The sequence below is a fragment of the Nestor notabilis genome, unplaced genomic scaffold (assembly GCF_000696875.1).
Source record: "Nestor notabilis isolate BGI_N333 unplaced genomic scaffold, ASM69687v1 scaffold11982, whole genome shotgun sequence".
NCBI classification, from domain to species: domain Eukaryota; kingdom Metazoa; phylum Chordata; class Aves; order Psittaciformes; family Psittacidae; genus Nestor; species Nestor notabilis.
The window spans coordinates 28,616-52,526 of NW_009918772.1; the positions used below are offsets into that span (position 1 = coordinate 28,616).

At 41.2% G+C, this 23,911-nt stretch overlaps 1 protein-coding gene across 1 annotated transcript in view; it reads right to left on the reverse strand.

Annotated features, from left to right (window-relative positions):
• PTPRR (protein tyrosine phosphatase, receptor type, R) overlaps window positions 1-23,911 on the reverse strand; it is a gene marked incomplete at both ends in the record, with an annotated part of 59,562 nt that overhangs the window by 27,007 nt on the left and 8,644 nt on the right. Inside the window, 2 exons of the mRNA XM_010009898.1 lie at window positions 14,788-15,044; window positions 21,389-21,499. Of these exons, the coding sequence (XP_010008200.1) occupies window positions 14,788-15,044; window positions 21,389-21,499 (368 nt within the window). The remainder of the gene's footprint in view (window positions 1-14,787; window positions 15,045-21,388; window positions 21,500-23,911) is intronic.

Sequence of the window (23,911 nt, forward strand, 5' to 3'; positions counted from 1 at the left end):
CTGAATTCAGGTGGGTTTTGCAGTGCTGCAGTTGCACTGGGAAAACACAATTAATCATATGGTTTCCACGACTTACTACTCTACCTTAAGCAGGTGCCAGACTTCACCTCCTTATCTAGTTTTATGTTTCAGTAGAGTAATTCAAAGGAAAAAAATATAAATTTGTGAAAGAAGAGCAATGGAAAAAAATAGAGGTCTCAGCATTCCCACTGCTTTTAGCAAAATAGTTAAGAGAAAACATGGTCACGTAGATGAAGAAAATGTGATATGTAAAGCTGTGGTGGGGTAATTTCACAAGTTACCTTAAGTCATTTTGCAATCAATTGTCATGGGTGGTCTTCTCTAAAGGAAATTACTTCTCAACTGATTTCAAGATTCAGTATTATTTATGTCAGTCATTTACTTAAAAAAAACCCACCCAAACAACAGGAGAGGAATACAAACTGATTTTGATAGAAAATCTGTAACTATGAATTTAAAATGACTGATTTACTTTTCATTAAAGGATAATATGCATTATGGCCAATGTAAATTGATACAGCTCGGTACCTTAAAGGACCTATTCCACTCAGCTCATGTCTGGTCATTTTGCAACAACTTTACTATGCTTGAAAATGACAACTGCAGAACCAGAGTTTTACCTTCAGCACTTTGGTGTGCAAGTGGTCAAAACTTGATTTCCTCCCCTCCCCTTCCTATCCCCTGACATACCAGTGCTACTTAAAACACAAGAAGTTACCTACTGACCTCCTATCATGCCTAGAAACAGTGGACTTTCTTCTTCTATAGGGTCCTGGCCTCATTTCCGAAGTCTTATTCCTCCCACAAATTAACCTTACTCTAGCTCTAATTTTTCCTCTCCAGAGGGAAGATCCTGGACAAATAGGTAGATACTAGCCTGATGTTTCCACAAGAATGCTTAGTAATTAAAACAGTAGTAATGTTGACATTTATATTATTTCTACTCTGCCTCACAGTCATCTGCATTTGAGGCAAATCCTCTAGTCATTTGAATGGGCAGCCTACTTTCACCAACTAGAAGACCTCAGTTACGGTGCAGAGGGAATAATCTGGATGCAGCACTGAAACTAATACCTATCACCAGCAAGTCATAGATGGAAGCTTGGGACTACAAGGGAGGCATAGGATGAAGTACACTGATCCTATGCATCTTCTTGGAAAGAACCTCTGCCATGTCTGCTCTCATTTGCTCTATCACGTAGCTTTCCTCATAGTATTCCGGTGTTGCATTATTATTGTTTCCCACCTAGCTGTCACTTGAAAACCTGATGCTTCCTGCCTCTCACTCCAAGGAAGGGGTCTGGAAGTGATGACAGCAAGCTGTGTGTCTATTGAAATGAGAAGAGGGATACATGGCTGCTTTGAGACAAGACTTCCAATGCTCTGCAGCTTCCTAGATACAAGAAACCTGGCAGCACGCAGTAGCATCCTCCAGCCCTCTCTGAGTCCCTAGAAACTGACCAGCAGCCTCAGCTGTAAAGTTTAAACAGGTTTTCTGGAAAGTGGAGGCCCTTCATGTTCTCTCAAGAGGGTCTGGTCTTGTTCCCACAGCCACGAGCAAGAGCAGGCCAATACCTCTAGCACTAAATTGCAAACAATGCTCAGGATCTACTCAGAGCTCAGCATGTAAAAATGAACTGAGGAAACGGTTTTGACAAGTACTTCTGGACGAAATTTTAAGCAATCAGTATCTGGTTAGGACAGGAATGGCTCAATATCCTGTAGAGGAAAACAGCTGACATGAGAGTAGTTTCGACTTTCCCTCTTTTAATCATGCTTTCTAATGTACTGCCAATTCACTCCCATTCTGCCCTCGATAAGGCTATGCCGCTCAGCTACGGGAACTGACTGTTCAAAAATGCAAAGCTTATACAACCTCCCATCTTTTCCTGTAGATTATTTCTACAATCAAATTTCATTTTGTCACGCAAACTTCTCTCTTCAATAAAATTTGAACTGTAACATAAAGCTCTATTTCAGATTCATATTCACTTATGTGTGTTTTTGCATGCGTGAAAACTGAGTTAAATATTCAGAAGTAAAAACAAATGAAGATGCTAATTTGTTGTATTTATTTGAGCTGCTTTTTTTCAAAGAGCTGAATGAATGTTTACTAATTTATGGGTAATTTGCTTTAAATGGTAGAGCTTTAGTTGAATGCAGTCTTATTTATTGCCAGTATTATCTACTTGCATTGCAGCATTGCTGTATTTCATACTGGGGGCCTCACTGCATGAACATACTGGATGACCTGTTCTCTCTCCAGTTAATGCACACGCTAATTTAAACCAAGCTACAACAAATATAAACAAAAGGGATTAATAGATTAGTGGGGAAAGGGAAAAGAGAATGGAGAGGAATAGTAATTAGCTGCTAGGGCTGCACAGATTAAACAAATGCATACGTTAATGAGCTCAGATAATGCATTTATTTAAGTTAAGCCAACAGGAACTGTTTAAAACCCTACGTATTCTGTCTGCTGTATCTTTTGCTTGAAATTTTTTTAAAAAATCCAGTTGCAAAATATTTTTTGTCATATTTGCATGAGTTGCCCTTCTACAATTTCAGTTCATAAGTACCTCCATGATGCCTTGGAGGAGCTGGAGCCAGGCACCACCATTTCCCATTTAGATCTCATGCCCAGGTGCAAAGCCTGGTTACTTTTCCCAGCACACACAAGGCTCACTTCTTTGCTGAGCACTACAGCATCTCCAGAGGGTGCTTGCCTGCAACACTGAGAGATCTGTAGCCTAAGAGAAACAACCTAATAAATGAGAACAGAGAGGTGCAACACTACAGCAACAGCTTCGAGGAAGTGTTTCTTTAAGACTGCTTAACTGAGATTTTTTGCTATTTAGTTGGTCAGCCCTGTGGTAAACAAATAATGGACTGATCTTAGATTTTTTTCTGCTTAGGCTAGAAGCTTTTGTCTAAAAGAAAAAAATAATTTTGTGGTTATTTTTTCTTTTCATAACAGAAGCTTTATCAATAAATCCATTTAGCTTCATTTATTACATACTAATTAATCTCCTAAACACAAACTCTACCTCCATCCTGCACCTGCTGCTCATTTAAGGAATATAATCTACAACCCTTAAATCCAAACAACTATATAATCTATTCACACATTAATGTCCTTCAATACTCTTTTGAGGCTTGAATACTCAAAACCAGCTGACCTGAAAAAAAACATGGGTAGGGGTATTCTTGATGTAAATGGGCAGCATTTTCAGACAGTATCAGTAAGAGAAAATTATTTTTTATTGTGACTTGAAGACTAATCAGTGCAATGAGTTCTTTCCTGGTGAGTTTGCCATTTGGAAAAGACAGGAAGGAACATCTGGGAAAAGTGGCGTTTACTACACCCTGTCAACCTTAAGATAATAAAAAAGCACATTCCTTGTTTATTTGACTTGGTCTTCATTATCTTTAAACTACTGCAAGTGTCACACAGAAGATTGCTAAGCAGACAAATGAATTGTTAGTGCACTTTGAAGAAATTACTGAACAGCAGCAGTTCCTGAAGAAGCCAGACCCACACCATTGCTCAACGGAGCTGCGCCATCTATGGACATTTCTAAAGGGAGCCGGCAAAACTGCTCCACTCAGTCACACAGTGGACAAAGCATCCAAGGCTGTCTGTACTGACCAAAAATACCATTGGCTCATGCACTTTGGAAGGCACAGTCCCATTTCCAGACTGACTTATGTGCTACGAGTTGATGGGATTTAGGCTCTTAGAGGCAGGAACCATATGAATGCACTTAGGTCTGCGATTTAGCTGCTTCTGAAGTTTCCAGAGCTGACACCTAAGTTGGGTATATAAACATTTCTCTCTTCCCAGCCTTTTTTTCCTTGATTCACTTTAGTAGTATGGCTTTCCAGCCTTGCTTTCTATGGGAAGGCTTGCTCGAACATGTATATTAACGTGCAAAGTGCCTGGATTCCCTTTGAAAATAAAGTTTAGGAAATCTGCTTAGGCTTGCAATTTGACATGTGCACTGCTTGAATGCTTTTAAAAGACAGCTGTAAATGTCTGCATATCGAGGTGTACTTTATCTTGCACTTCAGAGAACAGATAGACCTTTAAAATAGGTATTGCCAAGCTGTACAATCCCATTTAGGGCTAAGCAGCTGATGTGGCTGATAAGGAACAGACAGGTAAGTGACCTGGAGGTCCTTTCTATAGAGCTCAGCAGATCCCTTGAAGGCCATGGCCCTGGCCACTGCCTGCCTTAATGAGACATATTTTATAGGGGAGTGCATAGGCTGGGCTCTAGAGAAGGGAAATACCTATGCCCAGAGATGAAGGCATGGGCCAGAGCAAAGTCTTTCTGGATTAAGTCTTCCTCACACACACCCACCAATGAGTCAGCACAGACTGGAAATTTCAGAGTGAAACAATTATAATTGCTTTAGATTCATAGCTCTCTATTAGCAAAGGATTCACGGCATTACATTGCTTGATTTAAACTCACTTCTATGAATGTGAATAGAGGAGGGAAATGTGTGGACTCCTGATAAAAGCGGTGTTCCTCTAAATGCACATTGCATTATGAAATAAAGAGAAAGGAGAAGTCATATCTGAAAGACAGACCGGTCTCCCACCCCGACCAAACTCCGCTCCATCTATCTCAGTTCAAATGCTCTCAACACACAGGGCTCCATACAGGTAACGATGTAACACGGGTTAGATTAACATACATAGAAGGGAGTGATGTAGAAATATGAATGTAAATTTGGTGTACTATGTAAGAACCAAAGGTTGACCAGTATCCTGTTTTCAACAATGGCCAGCAAGAGGAGTTTTAGGGAAAGCACGTAAGAACAAAGTGAGCAGGAATTAGTGATTACTTAATTAACACTGTTACTTAGTTTTAGGATGCCCTCCAGCTTCTGGCAATCTGTAGTTCAGGAACGTTCTGAACCAAAGGTTGCTTCCACATCTTTGTGTCTGGTGTCTTCTCTTCTGTGATTTTTCCTTCAGACAGCTTTCTTAGCTCACCTTATGACCTCTGCACTGTCCCAGGACAAAGAGCACCATAGTTGGGAGCCAGGCAATAGTAAACAGTAAACATGGGGACAAGAGGAGTATTAAGGCCATCTACACTTGGGAAAATCCTTGTGATGAAGCAGAAAACATTTATTTTATCCTAATCTTATCAGTAAATAGCAAATGCATTCTCTGTAGCCAGAGGATTACCTTTGGGATTAATTACAATACCAGCTTTCTGCTTTTCACAATGCCGCCTTCTTTCATGAACCTATTCAGTATTGTGCTTTGTGGGCCAAATTCTCTTCCCAGATACCTCTATAAATCCACTGAGACAAAACGAGCTAAATAGAGTCTAAAGTGAAACAAGATCATGCAAACTGGATTTATTAGCTGTTGTGTACTTTCCTGCTGTTCTGACTGTTTTCCTTCATTTGTTGTATGGCTATGCTGCTACATCCACTATCAAATCCAAGGGAAAGGAGCTGAAAGCCTCTGGACTACACAGCAGTCCTCCGGTGGAATTTGCTACAACTCAGGAAGGACTTGAGACATGCCAAAGACAGGAGATGTGGCTGCCAGGGGGATGGTGGGAAGCGGAAGCACCAGCCCTGGCAGAGGGGCAGGCTTAGCTGCCTTCTGGCCAGCATCAGCCCCATCTCTTGCTGGCAGGATCGCTTTCCAGGGAGCTGCTATTGGTCATCCTGAAGCATTGGGACAGTGCTCCCTAGAGAAACATTGTACTTAACGACATTTTTCTGTGTGGGAATTATATACAGTACTTCCCCTTCTGATGCCTATCGCATATTTGAGCGGTCATTTGAAGCGGCTGTGTTCTGTTTTGCTCCTGTTATCAAATCACAATACTAACATAACAGGGATAATTATAGCTACCATAAATTAATAACAACAATACATTCTATTTGTTAAGCATCAAAAGTGTATTCTTTGATAGGGAACATAAGGGAAGTCCCTGTCCCGGAAAGAAATATCACTGTTGTAGCCTCTTACAGACTCCCTGGTTAGAGAATAGAGTGAAGATTTCAAGGGTCAGATATTTATGAAGATAGGGCTCTGATTTGCAACATCATCTTGGATCAGCCACTTAACCAGTTAATGTCTCACTTGCCTGGGTATGAAAGTCGTAGAAACTGTTCCTGAAACATTGCAGCCATACTCAGCTAAGGTTCAAAGTCAAACCAAACTAATGTATCAGCTTGGATGTAATGGTATCAAAGCAGACAAACAACTCTAGCAAGAACCTGTCTGAAATGTCAGTGTCATATGAAAACAGCTACTGCCTCTGGGCAGTATTTCATGGGCTGAGCCATTCTCACGGAATACTCTGGGCATCCTCATCTCTGCCACGGTGCTATTGCTTCTCCATTTCCTAAGGCTTGCCTGACTGTCTGTATGCGTCTACTACCTTCTTTGATGTTTAGATTTTAAGTTTTTTGGATAGAGGATCATTTCATCTTTGTGTGTATACAGAGCCTTGCACAGAAGGATCTGATCTGTGACTGAGGCTCTCCAGTACTAGATTAGTAGAAATGCTAAAGAGAATTTGCCACAAGAGCCGAGAAATAGTCTGACCCATACATTTACAGGCAGTATTCTCAGAGCAAAGGTGCATTTGCAAACAATGGGCATTTCTGCTGGCTAACAATATTAAGCTTTCTGTACATGCTAGCTCTGACTGCGTGAGAGATCTCCACTGGATTTCCAGAACTGGATTTCTCCATGAAGCAGCAGTATAATTAGTCAAATGACAATGCACAGAAATAAAATGAATTATGATTGCACTCAAATAAGAGATTCATGGGCTGGAATATTAACTGGTGGCTACAATATAAGCTAGCTGTAAGTACTGTCCAGTACAATTCAAAGATATACTTGGATATCTTACATTGCAGTTTTGGAGGCACTTTGAAGTTTTTCTTCTATTTCTTTAACTATGTTCTGTGTCTCTTCCTAACATTTTAAATTAAGGGGAAAGGAGCTAAATTCAGCTTTAGACTGCCCTGCAGAAAAGCTGGCCAGAAGGAATGGCATGATGAGTGCGAATTGCATTCCAAAACAGTAAGAAAGGTGAGTATTTTTGTTTTAATTAGAAGCATTAGCCTTTTCAGACATTAGTGACAAACAAGGAGATTTTTCTATGAAGACCCCAAACCTGAAAAATCAACTTTCTTTGTAAATTCTGTATCAAATAAAAAAAAATAAAATAAATCAAAATTCTGTATATCTGATATGGATGTTCCATTCTACATTGGTTGGTTGTTTGGCTGAAACCAGTACCTGTGGGTTCTAGTCAGGAGCTCAGGAGATGCAACGTACGGCATCCTGCTTACAACCCAATCTCATGAAGAAACTCGTGCTTTTCTCTCCCGCTCTTTGTCCCTTAGCATGGCATTTCCGACCCGCTCAAGTGAAAAGGTGATATATTTAGTTGTAAATGTCACAGGTACACACATCTTGCTACAAGCTGAGCCGAGATACTCTGGGCATTCAAGTCCAGCTAATGCACATATCCTCACTTTCCCAGATGTCCCACTCTGCCTGCAGATTAGGACAGCTGGTGAAGCAGTCACAGAAACCATGCCTGGGATGGTCAACCACAGAAATGAAGAAGAGGCAGAGTGAAGCCGAGGAAATCAGTCACAGGAAAGCTGCCTCAGAGTTTAAAACTGACCAAACAGCACTTAAAAACCCAAACTTGCTGCTGGACCAGACTCACACAACAAAAATTACTCATGTGCCCAGGGCAACAATGGCCTCTGTGATTCTAGCTCTCAAGAAGCATTTAAATATTAACATAGATATTTCCCCTCGGTTTCTTGTGCCGTGTGTGACTTTTCAAAAGATCGGCTGGACGAATCACTGCAAAACCACCAAAACTGTCTACCAGATGGCGGCCACTGATTAATTTGTCTTAACTTAAGCCAAAAAGGAAGAAAATGTGATGGGTGGAGCAGTAAAGACAAGCACAATCAACATCCGACCAAATAGGGTTTCCTGTCACCTTGGGAACGACACTGATTGGCACTGCAGTTTCCTGTGTACAAGCTAAAACCAGTAGCAACTGAAGTAACAAGAATAAACGCCAGATAAGAGACCTGGAAATATAACAAAATGATTATAAAAGTCCTCACTAAACCTCAGAAGACAGTAAAGGCAAAACCAAGGGTAACCATGGGCTGTGTGCTGCACAGAGCACTCTCTGGCACCTGAGAGGACTACAGAGCTGCACCAGAAGAATTTCTATGAACAAGGGTGATTTGCCTAAAACATCCACTCCCAGAAATGAATGTCACGTGCTTTGAAAAGCCTTTAGTTCTTCGCAAGAGAATTAAAAAGGGATGTGGGACAATTTAAAGCAGAGAGTGAGCTAGGAGCGGAAACGTACCGTCTACCCACGCTAATCTGAAGTAATTCGCAAGATGTGCTAAAGACACAGGGAAATGGACTGTGGGTGTAAGTTTGGGTGATGGTACATGGTTACGTGCACTATTTATTTAGATCATAACGCCCTCAGAATTCTGCTTCCAAGAGCTCTAACCACAACCCAAACACATTCCCAACCAGCCAGGAGTCTAATAGTTAAAATACAGTTTTTAAAGGGTCTTTGTTCGGCTGGTGCCTGAGTTCACTTCCCCTCCAGAGAAAGGGGACAATTCACATTCCTGCCCTCTTCCTACACTGCAGATAAGCAAAGACGTCTGTAATGGGTCGGACAGAACAGACCTTTGTGCAACTCAGAGGTTCAGCACTCGCAAAAAGTTTTCAAGAGTGACCGTGCACTAACAGAAGTGGTACACAAATGCAGTTTGGAGGTAAAGCAGTACTCTCTCTAGTCATGAATCCACATGCCAGAACAGACCTGTAGGGCACTGAGCTGGAGGCCTCAGAGCTGGATCCCACGTTATCTTCCCTGTTACTTAGACCAGCTTCCCCCACCTCGGCAGCCCAGGTTTTCAGCCCTTGCCCTTATCCTGTCACCCAGAGTGCAGGTGTCAGCAGCCACAGTGTGGCCTGAGGAAGAGGGAAGGCACAGTGCCAGGCTGCAGGGAGACCCTGCACTGGAAGGGGCATTGCTAAAAGGTACAGCCTGTAAGCAGCTGCTCATGATCAGGACTGCTTCCCTCATGTCAGCTGCTACACCAGCTGTGCACTTCTTCATGTGCAAGCTACCTCTAGAAACAGAAGTTAAACAGGGCCAGGAAACAATCCCTGGCACTGCAGCTCTGTAACCAACACTGCTACGTATCAAGCCTTGTTTTTAGCCTTTGTCAACAAGAGCGTTCCAAAGCAATCCGCTGGCACAGTTTGGGAACCAGCACATGCACAAACCATTCCCAGCAAGCAGTCTGCATCCAGCCCCTGGCCTTTTGGAGGTAAAGGGAGCTTGGCAGTGTAGACACAAACTAATCTCTGCTAACTGGCCTCAGTGCAGTAAGTGTTCCTCAGAGTATTGAATTTATTAGTGCTTCTTACAGACCACGACAGAATATAGCTGAGAGGTCTGCCAAATGAGGGAAATGTATTTTTAAGGTCCTTCAGAAAGTGGGCTTTTTTCACTGTATTCTCTCACTCTTAAATGCTGTGGACAAATAGTAGCATATAGGACTTTTATTGTCCTTCAGGTTAAGGTTCTCATCTTTGCTACCTTTCTTCAGATGGACATGCCAGCCAGTCAGTCTCAATCCAGAGGCTAGGAGCATGACTGGAGGAGGTTCATGTGCTATGGCTAAAGTGCTGTAATGACTCAGTGGCAGAGATGGACCGGAGCACAGAAATTCCTGCCTCCCACCTCAAACCCACTCTACTGGTTCCTAGTGCTTTGCAAATTCCTTCTGATAGGGTATCACCGTAAAATGATTCTCCAGCCAGTACTTTCATGTTGGCACAGAGCTGTGCTTTGAACAATTACACTGACATTTTCCTGAAAACAATCCCCAGGATTTAAACTAAGAATGCAGAAAGCATATTCAGCTCCACACAATAGGGTAAATTTATCCCCCAAATCTATGCAGAGCTAGTATATTTTAGCCAGGAAATTCAAGGCCTCTTCCTGTAAATATATTAAGTTCCCATGCTTGTGTCATAAACTACAAAACCTGGCGTGTTTACAGCAGTCCAACTGCAAGGTGCTACCCTCTGAACATTACTTGAAATGATTACTCACAATGGACAGCTTTGTATAAAGATAACAGATCGGCAAGACCATAATTGTATTTGCAGTGACTGTGCTCTGTGATCTAAAAATCAGACCAGAACCAGAGAGAACTGTTGGAAATTTTTCTCATCTGATATGGTTGAACAGTGATATCCTGAGATGCAGCTGCCATTATATTAATGACGTAAAAAACACATTAGGCTTTTTACCTTGGTCCCAACATTTCTTATGAGATTTTATGTGCTATATGGTACTGTTAAGGCAATGATTCATTTTAATGGATACTGCTTTTCTGACACCAGGAAAATAGGTATTACAGTTAGCATTTGTCATCCACAGCATTTCTCATCCAGATGGCAATTGACAAGGCACAGAATACATATAGGTGGTGAGAACAATAGTTCAACTTGTGTGTCTATGCAGATTAACTAATAGAAGAGAATAATTATGAATATCAATGTAGGAATTTTCTTTCACCTCCAAACTTGGAGCGCAAACTGTCCATGATTTTCTCTGTGAAGGTGTCAAATACAAGATGTTTCTGAGGAAGGATGCCAGAGGCAAAGAACAATAACTGCTCTCATTGTTTGTGTGACTATATGTGTGCGTACCTCTTGCTCATACATTCCTGATTCAAGCTTTATCTTTTGGCAGTAAGTTCCACAGACTCCTATGGGTTATCTGAATCACTTTTTAAAAAAAATATTTTAAAGTATGTTGCCTTTCTTTTCCATCAGAATATCTCCTTTTCTCATAAGGAAGTGGACAAGGGCATTTACCAGCTTTATATTGTGCACTATTTCATTATACTTACAGTGAGCTAAACTCTGAGTATAGAAAAGAATTCTGCTGTCACTTTACAAGCATCTTCATGATGGTAAAGAGACATCTCACTGGTTACAGTCTATTAACCTTGGCATAGGGTTTTTATAGTATTGTTCTGCCACGCACAGTTCTCACAATCTGAGTTCAAGCCAAGATTCAGTCCTATTTGTCATGTTTGCAGGGAGTTACACTTGATGTTGACTTAGATGATTTCCCCCCACTAGTCTCTATTCTGATGCCTACTGATTTTCTCTAGAGGTTTCAGACCTGGTTGCACAGTGTATGTTGAGTGACCTCAGTGAGCTGCCCTCTCCCCTCCAGTTTTGCTCATACCAGCATTCAGTGATGCCTTCTCTTTCAGAGAGTATCTTCTGTTTTCCTGTGTCCCTGCATTGCTTCCATACCATTTCAGAATTCTTTTATTTAAGTAGTAGTTTATTATTTCAGTTATCTGCCAGGTTTTTTCTCTATTTCTTTGCCATTTTTTTTTCTATTACAGTCTCAACTCTTTTGTATTTATTTGCAGAGGAAAAAAAAACAACAACAAACCCACTAAGCACATGTAGAACGTTACCTGGTCTGAATGAAGGTCCTGCATGTCCCTAACATCCTGATATGTGAACATGAGGAGCCCTCCATTTCAGAAAGAATAATTTTCCAATGAATACATAACAGACTGGGAAAACACAGTGCTGTGATTTTTCCCACTGATTATTTAGATGTAATAGCCACAATTTTAGGTCTTTGTGGCTAGGATGGAATACAAATGCTTGAGAAGGCTTCCCAAAGCACTATTTGTGGTTTTTAACACACATAGAAAAGCTATTTTCCACATTCTCATCCGTGCATTCTTGCATGCTAGATAGCAACTAATTTGAACAAAACACTACATTGTGCATTAATTGGTCGAAATACAGTTGTCCTAGTCACAAATAATATTGGAACTAAAACTCACAGCAGCAGTGGCTGGATGAAAAGTAAATCTAGTTGTAAACCAAGTGAATACTGTGCTGGTGTGATAGCTTACTTATATTTATATCCCCACCATGCTTGTGTTTTAACAACTCACTGCTTGTACTAAGAATTGTCAATGCTTGATATGTCAGAATTAAATTTAAATTATCACATCCCACACCACCAGATTCTGATTTTGGCTGGGACCATTCATATCAAAATGAATTTTGGGCCAACCAACAGAATAAAAGGAAGCTTTACTCTGCTGCAGGAAAAAGTATATAATATTCGTATAAACCTATAAAAGCCCAAGTAGAAAAATAAACATGGTTTGTCTGCCTCTGTACCAGCCAATGCTATTCCTAGTGAAAATGGAAAGGTTCTGAGAGCCGGATACTGATATGAAATCTCAGTTCCACTGCAATATTCATGGATATGTTAACGGAAGAGAACAGGATCATTTGCATCCTAAATTCAGGCATTGGTGCTATGATATTGTGACAGTTCATCGCCAAAGACACCCACGGGAGAGCATTAGCTCTCCTACTCCTTGGGTCAGCAACAGCACTGTGTGGGTTGCTGATGGAGAAGGTCTCTGCTGCAAAGCAGGAGCAGTTGTGAAAACACCAGGAGAGAGCAACTTTAAATCATTCTGTACTGAATGATCCAGAGGATGCCAGGAGGCTCTGAAAACAGCACTTCACCCACCTGGCCCAGCGTCCATCATTAGTTGTAATAGAAAGGGGTCAGTGCCACTTTGTTCTAACAGCCTTCTCACCTCCACACCTCAGTCCGCTCTTGGCCACTAGCACTTCATCCCTTCCCAGACACATGCTGCACATAGGCATGCATCCCCTAACACCAGCCAAGAAAATAACTCACCCCTGAGGCCGCTGTGCCAGAAACAATCCTGACTTCGTGGCCACCTTCCCTCCTCCAAAAGCTACAAGCCAAAGAATCGGAAATGCAGGGCACCTGAATGCGGGGAAAACGGGAGGATTCTGGGGGGAAGGCTGCAGTGCCTCCTGTCGCCTCTAGGTGTCGCTGTCCGCTGAGCCTCGAAGCACGAAGCGTTTCAAGAACCTGGACTAACTCCCAGCAACGTTTTGATGGATGTATATACCCGTGTACAGTTGGCCATCAGCAGTTTGCCTGCCTCTGTACCAGCCAACGCTATTCCTAGTGAAAATGGGCATCACAATTGCTTTCACTTATTCACAATGGCCTATTAGTGTTCTTTTACAGCAGAAACTGAAGTGCCCAGTTCCTTCTTTTTCCTTAGTAATAAGCTGAAGTGCCTGATCTATCTCATCAAACATCAGGTTTAGTTTCCTCTTTGTATTTCAGCTCTCCATTTTCACACATCTGACTCAGAACTTTGTCCTTCCAAAGATTAAATTTGGTTTGGGAGTATTAAATGCTGAGTTACTATCTGTGGTGGTAGAAATTAAGACCCTAAATCAATAGTGGTTTTTGGTTTTTTTTTTTTGAGCAATGGAAAAATTTCTTCCCCTATCCTTAAGTACAAAGTCCCTCTACAAATTTTTTCACCCTAATCCCTCTCAACTATTACATATGCTATGTTAGGTACTAGGTATTATACACTAGATATGTGTTCCCATGCTCATGTGCTTTATTTTTAGGATCTTGTGGAATGATAGCTATTATCAGAACATATTTACTTGCTTCTTCCATTCCTCCATTTTTTTTTAGCTGCAATGATATCACAACAGATTTTATGACAGCTCTGCCTTTCAGCATTTTTTATCACCCTCCCTTAGCTCTGGCTATAGCTCCTAAAGCCACTGATAAAACCTCTGTCAGTGAAATCCCATGGTTCAAGCTGAATCAGGGTTACTGCTCAGCTCTGAGAGTCCTCACAGACAAGGCTCCACTTTCTCTCCTTTTCATTCTGATTTCCCATAATATCTGCATGGTTTCTGCTCTTTAATTTATTGTCTGTGGAAGAGTTCGGTTGCGCGGCTGCATGCTATGTTAGTTATTCAGAGCACTGATGCTTTATGAAAGCAGCCTGCAGTCATCAGGCAAGAAATGACATAGGTTTCTAACAGAGGAGAGACAGATGTCAGTGCATTCTCCTGTGGGAAGAATAACTAGTTTCATAAAAAGAGCACTGGCCCAGTTTTTGAAAGGTAGGCAAAAGGTTTGGTGCCCAAGTATTTCTGAGGAGCTGCACACAAGGGTTGGTTTCATCACAGATCACTTCTTTCCCTGTTTTGTAAAGGCTGCAGATCTTGGACTGTATCCCAACCATCATGGAAAGCTGGATTTAAGAAGAAAAATTATCTAAAGGTGATAATGGAAACAATGTATAAGATTGGTAAATGCACCAGTTGGTGTAAACACTGGTGTAAATTTACACCACTTGGTGTAAATATTTCTTCTTTCTAAGTTTCTTATGTGCTAGGGACTCCCTGACAGGGAGAACATCTTTTACTGAGAAAACACAATCAACCCTTGTGCCCTCTGCCAGGACCTCCAGGATCAAACCAGGCAAAAACCAATGGAAAATGAAAAACTATTTCTTTGGAGTAATTGCTGGAAAGAGGAAGAAACAAGTTAGCAAAAAGAATTCCAGTACTGAAGTTAATCTCAGCCAAAGTTTCTGGACCTACATTCATACAAAAAGGAAAGGAGAGAATACCCATGAGATAGACATTAACACACCAAAATCCCACTTCTCAGATGTTTGCATGACACAGTCTTCCATTCGTTGACAGAAGAGACATATATGAAGTCATGCAACATGAGTGTAACAAAGCAGAGTGAATCATGAATGTGCCAGGCACCATCCTACCTTTCCTGAAGCCCCACAGGTTTCATTCTGAAAGGAGACGGACTGGCACACAGGGGAGGTTTGAGCTCAGGAACACACTGGCCTTGAGGGTCCACTACAACATTGACAACCTTTGGAGCCTGTTCAGGCTGGACCATGCTGCTGGTGGTCTTAGACTGAGATGTTGGCAGGGGAAGGGGTGAGAGGTGGATCTCCTGCTTCTTTTCCTTCTCTGGTCTCAGTGACAGCTGGATCTTCTCCTTTAATCTGTACAGAATCTACAGAAATAAAGGGGAAAATCCAATCTCAGTTCCCTGCTAAACAATGTAATGAAGGTATCACAAATGCTGGGTAAAAGGTTGGTATACGTGGCTTTCATTTATAGAAGGTAAGCCACAAGTTGTGTTATACAGCATTTCCCACAACAGGGTAAGTATTTCTATTGCATAAACCACAGTGTATACACATGGGCAGAAGGGATTTTAAGAGTTCTTATTGTAAGCCAGTAAGTATTTGTAATACCAGCAGTTGTATTATTAAAGGAGCAAAAGACATAGAACAGAAAAGAGTTAGAGAAGGCACCGTGAAGAAGGAAATACTGATAAATGAAGTAATTGTAGAAAAAATTGTAAGAATTTTAACACAAGAGAGACAATGGCACAAAATAAAGTAGATACTTTGGATATATACGTGTCTCTAATTATAGCAGCTTCAATTTGTTTTAAAGCAGATGTTCTTAAAAGCTCTTACTCAACCCTACTTGGAACACTGTGTGCAGTTCTGGTGTCCTCAACATAAGAAGGACATGGAGCTGTTGGAGCAAGTCCAGAGGAGGGCCATGAGGATGATCAGGCGGCTGGAGCACCTCCCATATGAAGACAGGCTGAGAAAGTTGGGGCTGTTCAGCCTGGAGACAAGAAGCTGCGTGGAGACCTCACAGCAGCCTTCCAGTATCTGAAGGGGGCCTACAAAGATGCTGGAGAGGGACTCTTCATTAGGGACTGTAGTGGTAGGACAAGGGGTGATGGGTGCAAACTTAAACAGGGGAAGTTCTGGTTAGATATAAGGAGGAAGTTTTTTACTGTGAGGGTGGTGAGGCACTGGAATGGGTTGCCCAGAGAAGTGAATGGTCCATCCTGGCAGTGTCCAAGGCCAGACTGGACAGAGCCTTGGGCAACAACGGTCTAGTGTGATGTGTCCCTGCCCATTGCAGGGGGGTTGGAACTAGATGATTTTAAGGCCCTTTCCAACCCAAACCATTCTATGATTCTATCATTTTGCATGGAGCTGATGGTTGAACAGAGTAACTTTACTAGGCTACATTTTCAGTGGTAGGCTGCTACTACTCTGAAATACTCCTCAGGATAAGGATGTCCCTCAATATCCTCAGAGGAACATACCTTGTTCTGGAATAAAGCTGAAGCAACGTGTAGCCCATGAAGCTATTTAAGCATCTGTTCAGAAAAGTGTGTTTTACAATTACCAACACATTGATATCTCATCATACTGTAATACCAGGATTCTCTGTCCACCTATTGCTTATGAACTTGGATGTCAGCATCTGCAGCAAAAGCTTTTCAGAATTTGTCCTGATCCTCTTTCACTGAACTCCACACTGATGTTGCTGTACACAGGCTTGGTGAGGGCTGGCTGGTGGGTAGCATGTACTTGGTAATACCATTCCAGGGGAACCTGTATTATTTCTATTTAACACATCTTATCTCTCTTGAGAGGAATGCAAAAAACAGTTTCTGAGCTGTAGCTGTGCCATTTTCAAAATGTGCCTTACAACCTATGAAACGTATGAGAATTACTATGGCAAGAACTGTGTGTGGAGGTGGGTGAAAGGCACTTTCACAGCTTTTTGAAGGTGTCTGCAGATAGCTTTCTACCTTCTACTCTGCTTTATCTGTTGCTGCAAAGGATTCAAAGTGAATCCTGGTTTGCAAAGCCATAAAGACAAAGCTTAGTCCAAAGCATTTTTCTGCTGCTCTTTGGCAGCTGTTGTTCTGCTAGCACTGCATAAAGATCTATCACTATCCATAGCTTTCCACGGAAGACAGGGTATCTCTGATGGGTTTGTTTTTTCAAGATTAGCATTAGAGGTTTAGCTGGGAACTGACCTAATGTCATTAGCAATATACCCATTAAACAAGACTTAGCTACGTAAACCATCTGTTCATTCAGAAGAGTTTAGAATTAAATTACACGGATAAGATAAGCTGCTCTTTGCCATTATTCTGCAGAAAAAAACAGCCCTACTGTGAAGCAAGGACACAGGTATCAGTAGAGATAAAACAGAAGCTTGAAATATTTTAACTCTTTTTTTCCTCCAGTGATTGCTTTGGTCTTATTTTTCTGGTAACCCACAGAAATATAGCTCAGGCATTCATGGTCATGACAATATTAACCATGCCTTCTTGTCAGTGATATATTTTGACTTAGTTTTGTCCCTTGGAGACCCAGAGAATTATGATTTTGACTTTTGTCCCTTGGAGACCTAGAGAATTACGATTTTGACTTACCTGGATGAGTATTATTTCATATCCTTTTCAATGCTCTGTTATTAGACCCTAGGAAAAAAGATAGCTTGCAACCAGCAGAAGTTGAAGAAAAGCTGAAGAACAGCATTTGATCTAAAAGCTAACACACTTTCCTCATAAAGTGTCGTCAGGGCTATCATGTTTTCAATGAATTCCATGTGAAGGTCAAACAAACAGAAATGGCCCAAAAGATCAAACCAAACAGCCAAAAAGATCAACCCAATCACCAAGCTCTGTGAAGGGAACAGTTTAGTTGTACTCATATTTCAAATCAGTTTAAACACATCTGTCGGTATGGGTGGAAACAGATACAAACGCCCGAAATTAGGAAAGCTGACATTTTACTGATACCTCAGAAAATTCATTGTGATGCTAACCAAGAGGCATGGAGCAACTGAACACCACAAAGTACTATTTTGCAGGACACACAAAGTGGGTCACCTATGATTTTTTCATCTATTAAGCCTAGGGTTCAAAGCCACAGTCCAAAATGAAAATAAATCTTCTTTCTGCCTCCTTTTCGACTCATATGGAAGAATGACAGGGTGCTGACAGCATGACATTCACTCTTCGTATCTCTGCTCAGATTGCTGCAAAGGAAAGCTGACATGTTACGCCCTAACTTGGCCAGTACCTCCTATGTAGCCGTTCAAAATGCCAGTGGAAACTGCTTTTATTCATCTTCAGAGATTGCCAGGAAATCCCAATGAGATAACTATGTTTCCAAAATGAAGATCTTGGCAATGCTTATGTGGAGCTGTGATATGAAAACTCATCTGCCTAGAGACATGTAGGACACCAGGACTGTATAGTAAAATCTCCCAGAAACTATGAAAATTCAGACAGTTCACTTGTATTAAAAGTGCTCTCTGTAACAAGTACATGAGCAGAGAGAGCTATTGTGCATGTGCATTCATGTGTATCTTTCACAGGCCAGGTTGCTGGAAGTTCACATTTTTCATTATTTTAAATGAAAAGAATTCCACTTTTTGATTTATTTGTTTAGTGTGAAAAAGAAAAACATTTAGAAAACCCTCATAGTACAACTTGCTACAGGCATGACATAATCTGAAGACGATACTTCCAGACTACTCAATGGATACTTATATGTGTTTGTTTTTTTTTTTTTTTAAAAGGATATGCAAGCATACTGGTTTATTAAAACAGAAATATGATAGCAAATATTTTAACCCACTGTCAAATATTGTGTTATTTAGTAAACTTGGTGATGGCTCAGTTATTTCTCTATGTAAATCAAAATAACAAAACCTGTTTCACGCATAGAAGCACTAAAAATATTTATTGTTACTTAGCACTTTGCTTGGCAAACTTTATACATGATGTTCCCAGTGGAACTGAGCCCATGGTCAGGCCATGATGAGGATAGCAATGAGCTGGATGTTGGCTTCCACCTATGACAAATCACTCCTGGGATGCAAGAGGTTCCCATACTATGACAACAAGGACTAGCTGAGTAAATACATAAAATTACCTCAGAGGCAAAATTTACAAGGCTGAATTTATCTCATGTGCTGCTGTATTACACTGTTCAGCAATACTCTGCACTGTAGATTTTTGTGTATAGAGGCCAGGTATTTTTTAAATTCCAGCCAAGCATTAAGAAGCCTACAAGCTGTTAATGCACAGTCCACTGTCAGTGAAGGGAAGCGCTGTGATTTGTAAAACCCAGTTAAGGACAAGGCTGCACGTTTTAAATTTTCTGTAGAAATTACACAGAACAAAGCAATAGCTGACAATTCAGCTGTCTTAGACTGATCACTGTTGGGCATTGTAATCATCACTTAAAGTACTTCCTGCTCCACACTTGAAAGGACACTTCGAAGTCATCTGCAGAGTCTGGCTAAGCTTTCTGCTTTTGGACCCTCTAAACCACAAGTATCTACCTATGGACAAACAGATGCCTACCCTGTAACTTTAAAAAATAGGCCGCATTTTGGTGCTTTCATACGATTGCTACAGCTAAAGCTACTTAGGATGAGTCCTAATGCCTTACTAAAGCTGAATGGTCTGATAGACTGCAATGGCTGAATTTGAAATACTGAATACTTTCCATAAATCTGCCACACTGACACACATAGAGTGGGATGAAAAACAATGTGAGATAGATAGTTTTTAGCCGTATAGATTGCACATGTATTAGCAGATCCTGGCAAAATTTGAGACAGTGTCTATTTGTGCATGTCGCACATGTAAAGATGCAGGTTGGACCTGGGAGGGGTCAGAAAGAGCAATGCCTTCAGAAAAGACCACAGCATCATAGTAAATCCATCATGAAGGGAGTTCAAGGAGTCTACTAGTATTCATCTTTCTCCTAACTCCAGATGAGCTGCACTCAAACTATTCCTGACAGATGCTTGCCTGAAACCTTAATGGGTGAAAACTCCTGAGCTTCCCCAAGCAATGCACTCCAAGGTCTAGTGACTTTCGTGCAATAACGAAGTTCCTTCTCATGAGACAGCCAAGTCATCCTTTCAAAAATTTTGCTTCTTTTTCAATCCTCAGTGGAGAAAATATTACCTTCTTCCTCACCACAGCCTTTGAAATCTTTCCATGTTTGGGAATCATTATGTTTGTCCTTGCTCTTCTTTGTCACCAAGTCGAATGCAGGATGCAGAGATCATATGCTCATTTATACATCTCAGGGCAAGAAGTGTATTTTTTTGTAACAATGTGATGTTACTCATTTACCTCAGTGTGTGCTCTGCACTACTGCTGGACCCTTTCCTACAAAATTCTTGCTTTGCCACGTATTTCCTACATTGTATTGATGCACATGATTAGTGCTCTTGTCCCTGCAGAGCATCATTCTTGTTATTTCCCATGTTTTCTCCAGCACCTTAAGAATATTTTAAGTTCTGATGCTGTCCTCTACAATGCTTGTGATTCCCAATACCACATACGTGTTCCAAATAAATAATATAGAATTGTGTAGTACCAGGAAAAGGACAGACAGCATTTCCTATACCCTTCCGGTTAAACAGTCAGTATGACCAAAATACCTGCTTCTCCAAAGTAGAAAGTCTCAGTAAAAGTACTGCTACAGTTACCCTACCATTTTTGAGTGAGATGACCTGGAGAAATGGAGATGATTAGGCAGTGGAAAAATGAAGCAACAATTTTTGTGAGAAAATAAGTGCTTTTCAAATCTCAGGGAGACCTTAAAACCTTAAATAAGATTTTGTTACAAATATGATGGTTTAGTAACATCTTCAGTTTAAACATTCTTTCTATCTTAAGGTTGTAAGCGGTAAATCCATCTAGGTTAAAGAAAATTAAATGTGTTTGAAAGCAAAATATCCCAAAAGACTCCAAGATACTAGGTATTCATAAATACTGAGAATTGTCATAGAATTCAGCAAACCCTCATACACCCCAGAAGAAATATACAATTCAGAGAAGGAAAACAAGTGACAATATTGGAAAAAATGCACAAATTACCCCATGAAAGTCAGTGGTGGTGCTGTGTTCTTCATCTTCTGTGTGACTCTTGCACATCTCATATTCACCATATCAGAAGTGGATGCCCAGAAACCTGGCCACTGAAGTCATACAATGCGAACAGCAAAGTTTTTCAAATATCTGATCACTACTTGCTGTACTTATTAGTCATTTCAGTATAAAATTCATATATTCAATATGTGAATACCAACACACACACTAACAACTGTGTGTCTTGACAATTCTGTATCAATGTGGTGTTGCTTTTACTGTCCAATAAAACTGAAATACAGGCAGCTAATGCGACTTCAGGGATCCTGGGACTTTGGTAAGAAGACTGAGAAGTCATCATTCATGTCACTACACAGTTACTCTGCAGATTTAAGAGCCCACTATTTATTTCTCCAGCTTCCTGCTAGTTACATTCTTCAGTTGGACTCAAGATATATCAAGAAATACGGATCTTCAAACTTAGCATTATGAGAATGACCACCTCTTACCTTGCAGCTGAGTTTCTAACAGCTTTGAGAAAACACCTCTCATGTAAAGAATGTGTGACTCTACCCTTCAGACTGAGAAAAGCATGAAGAACAGCAAAAGAAGGTAAAAAGGCAACTTACCATTAAACAAGTTACTAGAATGACAAAGATGCTGAGAAATATGACAACCGCATAAAATCCTTCTTTGCTCCAGATTTTGTCTGCTTCATGCTGGCCTTGCAAAACATTTTTCTTTTTGAACCAATAAAACAGAAAGAGGAAGAGAAACAAAGTTACACAGTAGTGTGTGCAGATTAAATAGCTCTTGCCAGGCATTAATCACCCTCCTCAGCTTTGTCACAGTTCACATTCCACAGTATATGGCACACACTTTGAACGCTGCTATGTGCATACCCACCTCACCTGCACTCCCTGTGTCTGTGTGTGTGCATGCCACCCAGGGGTTCCAGTGCCACACGAGGTGATATAAGACCTCTTCTGTGGCTGCTGAGAGAATAATCCTCCACCGGGAGTCATGGGCTGGGTGAAGGTGAGCAAACAAGACCCGTGGCTTTCTTGGAAACTACCAAGCTCATTAGGTAAAAGGGCTGCGGGAACCGCTCAGCCTGTTTCTTTCTCCCCACTGTTTATCTCCAGCCCACGTGCCAGCCTCCCAACTGCTCACACTTGACACACGAGCAAAAAGCAGGTGACTTGCTGGTTTGCCTTTGTGAGCCAGGAAGCCCCGACACTGTCACCTTCAGATTGCGCACACACATACGTGTGCATGTGTAAAAAAATCTGATTCTTGCTGCAAGTAATCTTGTTATCCATCTATCCATAATTCTGGGTTTGCTTGAAGTAATTGTATGGTCTTTGGGTTCTTGCTGATCGTACATTTCTGAAACAGCTGTGCACACTAACATTTCCAGAACTCCTGGCGATAATAATAATTCTAAAAGCGTTTATTTTTGGCTTTACTGCAGTGTGGGGACTTGGCTGAGGTATTAAATGACCAGAATTTCACTGTGTTTCCAAACAGAGATTTGGTAGTAGAAACAGGGTACTCATACCCTGAGTTTAACTGCAATGTATTATTTAGAATAAAGAACGTCATCTTTTGTTTCTGCAACTGCAGTTCAATAGATGTTGCTTTCCCAATTTTTGGCTACTTGCTTTTCCTAATTGTGTATTTTCAGTACTGTTCCTAGACAGTAAAAACTACTTTCTTAAGTTCTGGTTTCCACTGCAAGTATTCAAGGTTTTGGTGTTTCCCTTTCACTGAAATTCCCTAATGGCTTTAATTAAACTTCTTCTTTAATTAGTGAGTCGTCTTCCTGTCTCAAGGTGGCCTTTTTTCTGTCTAGGGACACTGAGTAAGAGAATTGGGAGTTTTACACAGAGGAAGGAGTTCCTCTCTTCAGACATGAGTGGCTGCTCACCGGACCTGTGTAACTGGAGGGACCCTCTTGCACTTTACATGGGTACTGCATGCTCCAACATCTGTTAAGCCACTCATTAGCCTGCTCTTTTGAATAGTTAAGTATGTCAAGCAAACTTCCTGTATCCATCAGCCTCTCAAACATAAGAAGTCATGATGAAGTGGAATGCATGCGGAAAGGCTTGCTGAGGAGGAGATCATGGGCTGAGGAACAGAGGACAGGCTGACAAAAACCTGCTGCATGCTGGATGCCTACAGAGTTTTCATGGTTCTCCTTTCAGCACAGGTTTGTGCCCTGCTTGCTTTGGAAAGGGCCAGGACAATGGAGATTAAAGTCAATGCAGATGCGTGACAATTCACAGATCATACTGCCCCAGAATGCAAACATTTAGAGAAGCATTTGGTACCATGGTTAATTTATGGAGAGTTGATTGCTAAAAAAAATGCCTGTGTATAACCAGGACTTGACTGCTTTAGAACTGAAAGCATAATAAAGAAGAGTTTTCTTTGGAAGTTATAGCCCCAGTTAAACCCTTCACCCTCTTCTGCTAAACTACAGAAACAAACGTTGTAAAATTAGTGTATTTGTGTGTGTGTGTAATCATGCAGTGTTTCATAGCCTGGGCTTAGAAGCATTGCAGGTATCCACAGTTTAACAAGGTTTCTGAGTGTCAGTTTGACGTTTAGTGAGCAACTTAAAAAACAGGGCTTTAAAGATAAACTGGAAATCCTGCCAAATATTTCTGCAGAAACTGTTCCTGGACACATTCGAACAGCACTGCCACTACAGCAGGGTGCAGCTCCTCGTGCAATCTGCCAGCTCAGCACAGTGAGGTTCTTCTGCTGTGCTTATGGCACAGGACACAGGTCCCAGTACTGGCTCACAGCCCAAATCCGCAGCTGCTCCACACTCAGCACTGCTCCTGTTGAGCTCCAAGGGAATCCCACAGCGGCAGCAGCAGCTGCAGCTCTGGCCCATTAGCTATAAACTGTTTGACCCTGGGTGGGTTACCCGATGGCTTTCCAGTGTTTCAGATCCCTTAGGAGGAAATCCAGATATAAAACAGGAGCTGAAGGGGAATTGGCTGTGCTGACCTTTTGTAAGTGAGTAAATGGGTTTGGTTTTTTTGTACCTCTCCACTGAAAGGACAAATACACTAAAAAATAAATGAAAAGCAAATAGGATTTTTTGACTCAATGGCAAAATGAGGCACTTACTTAAA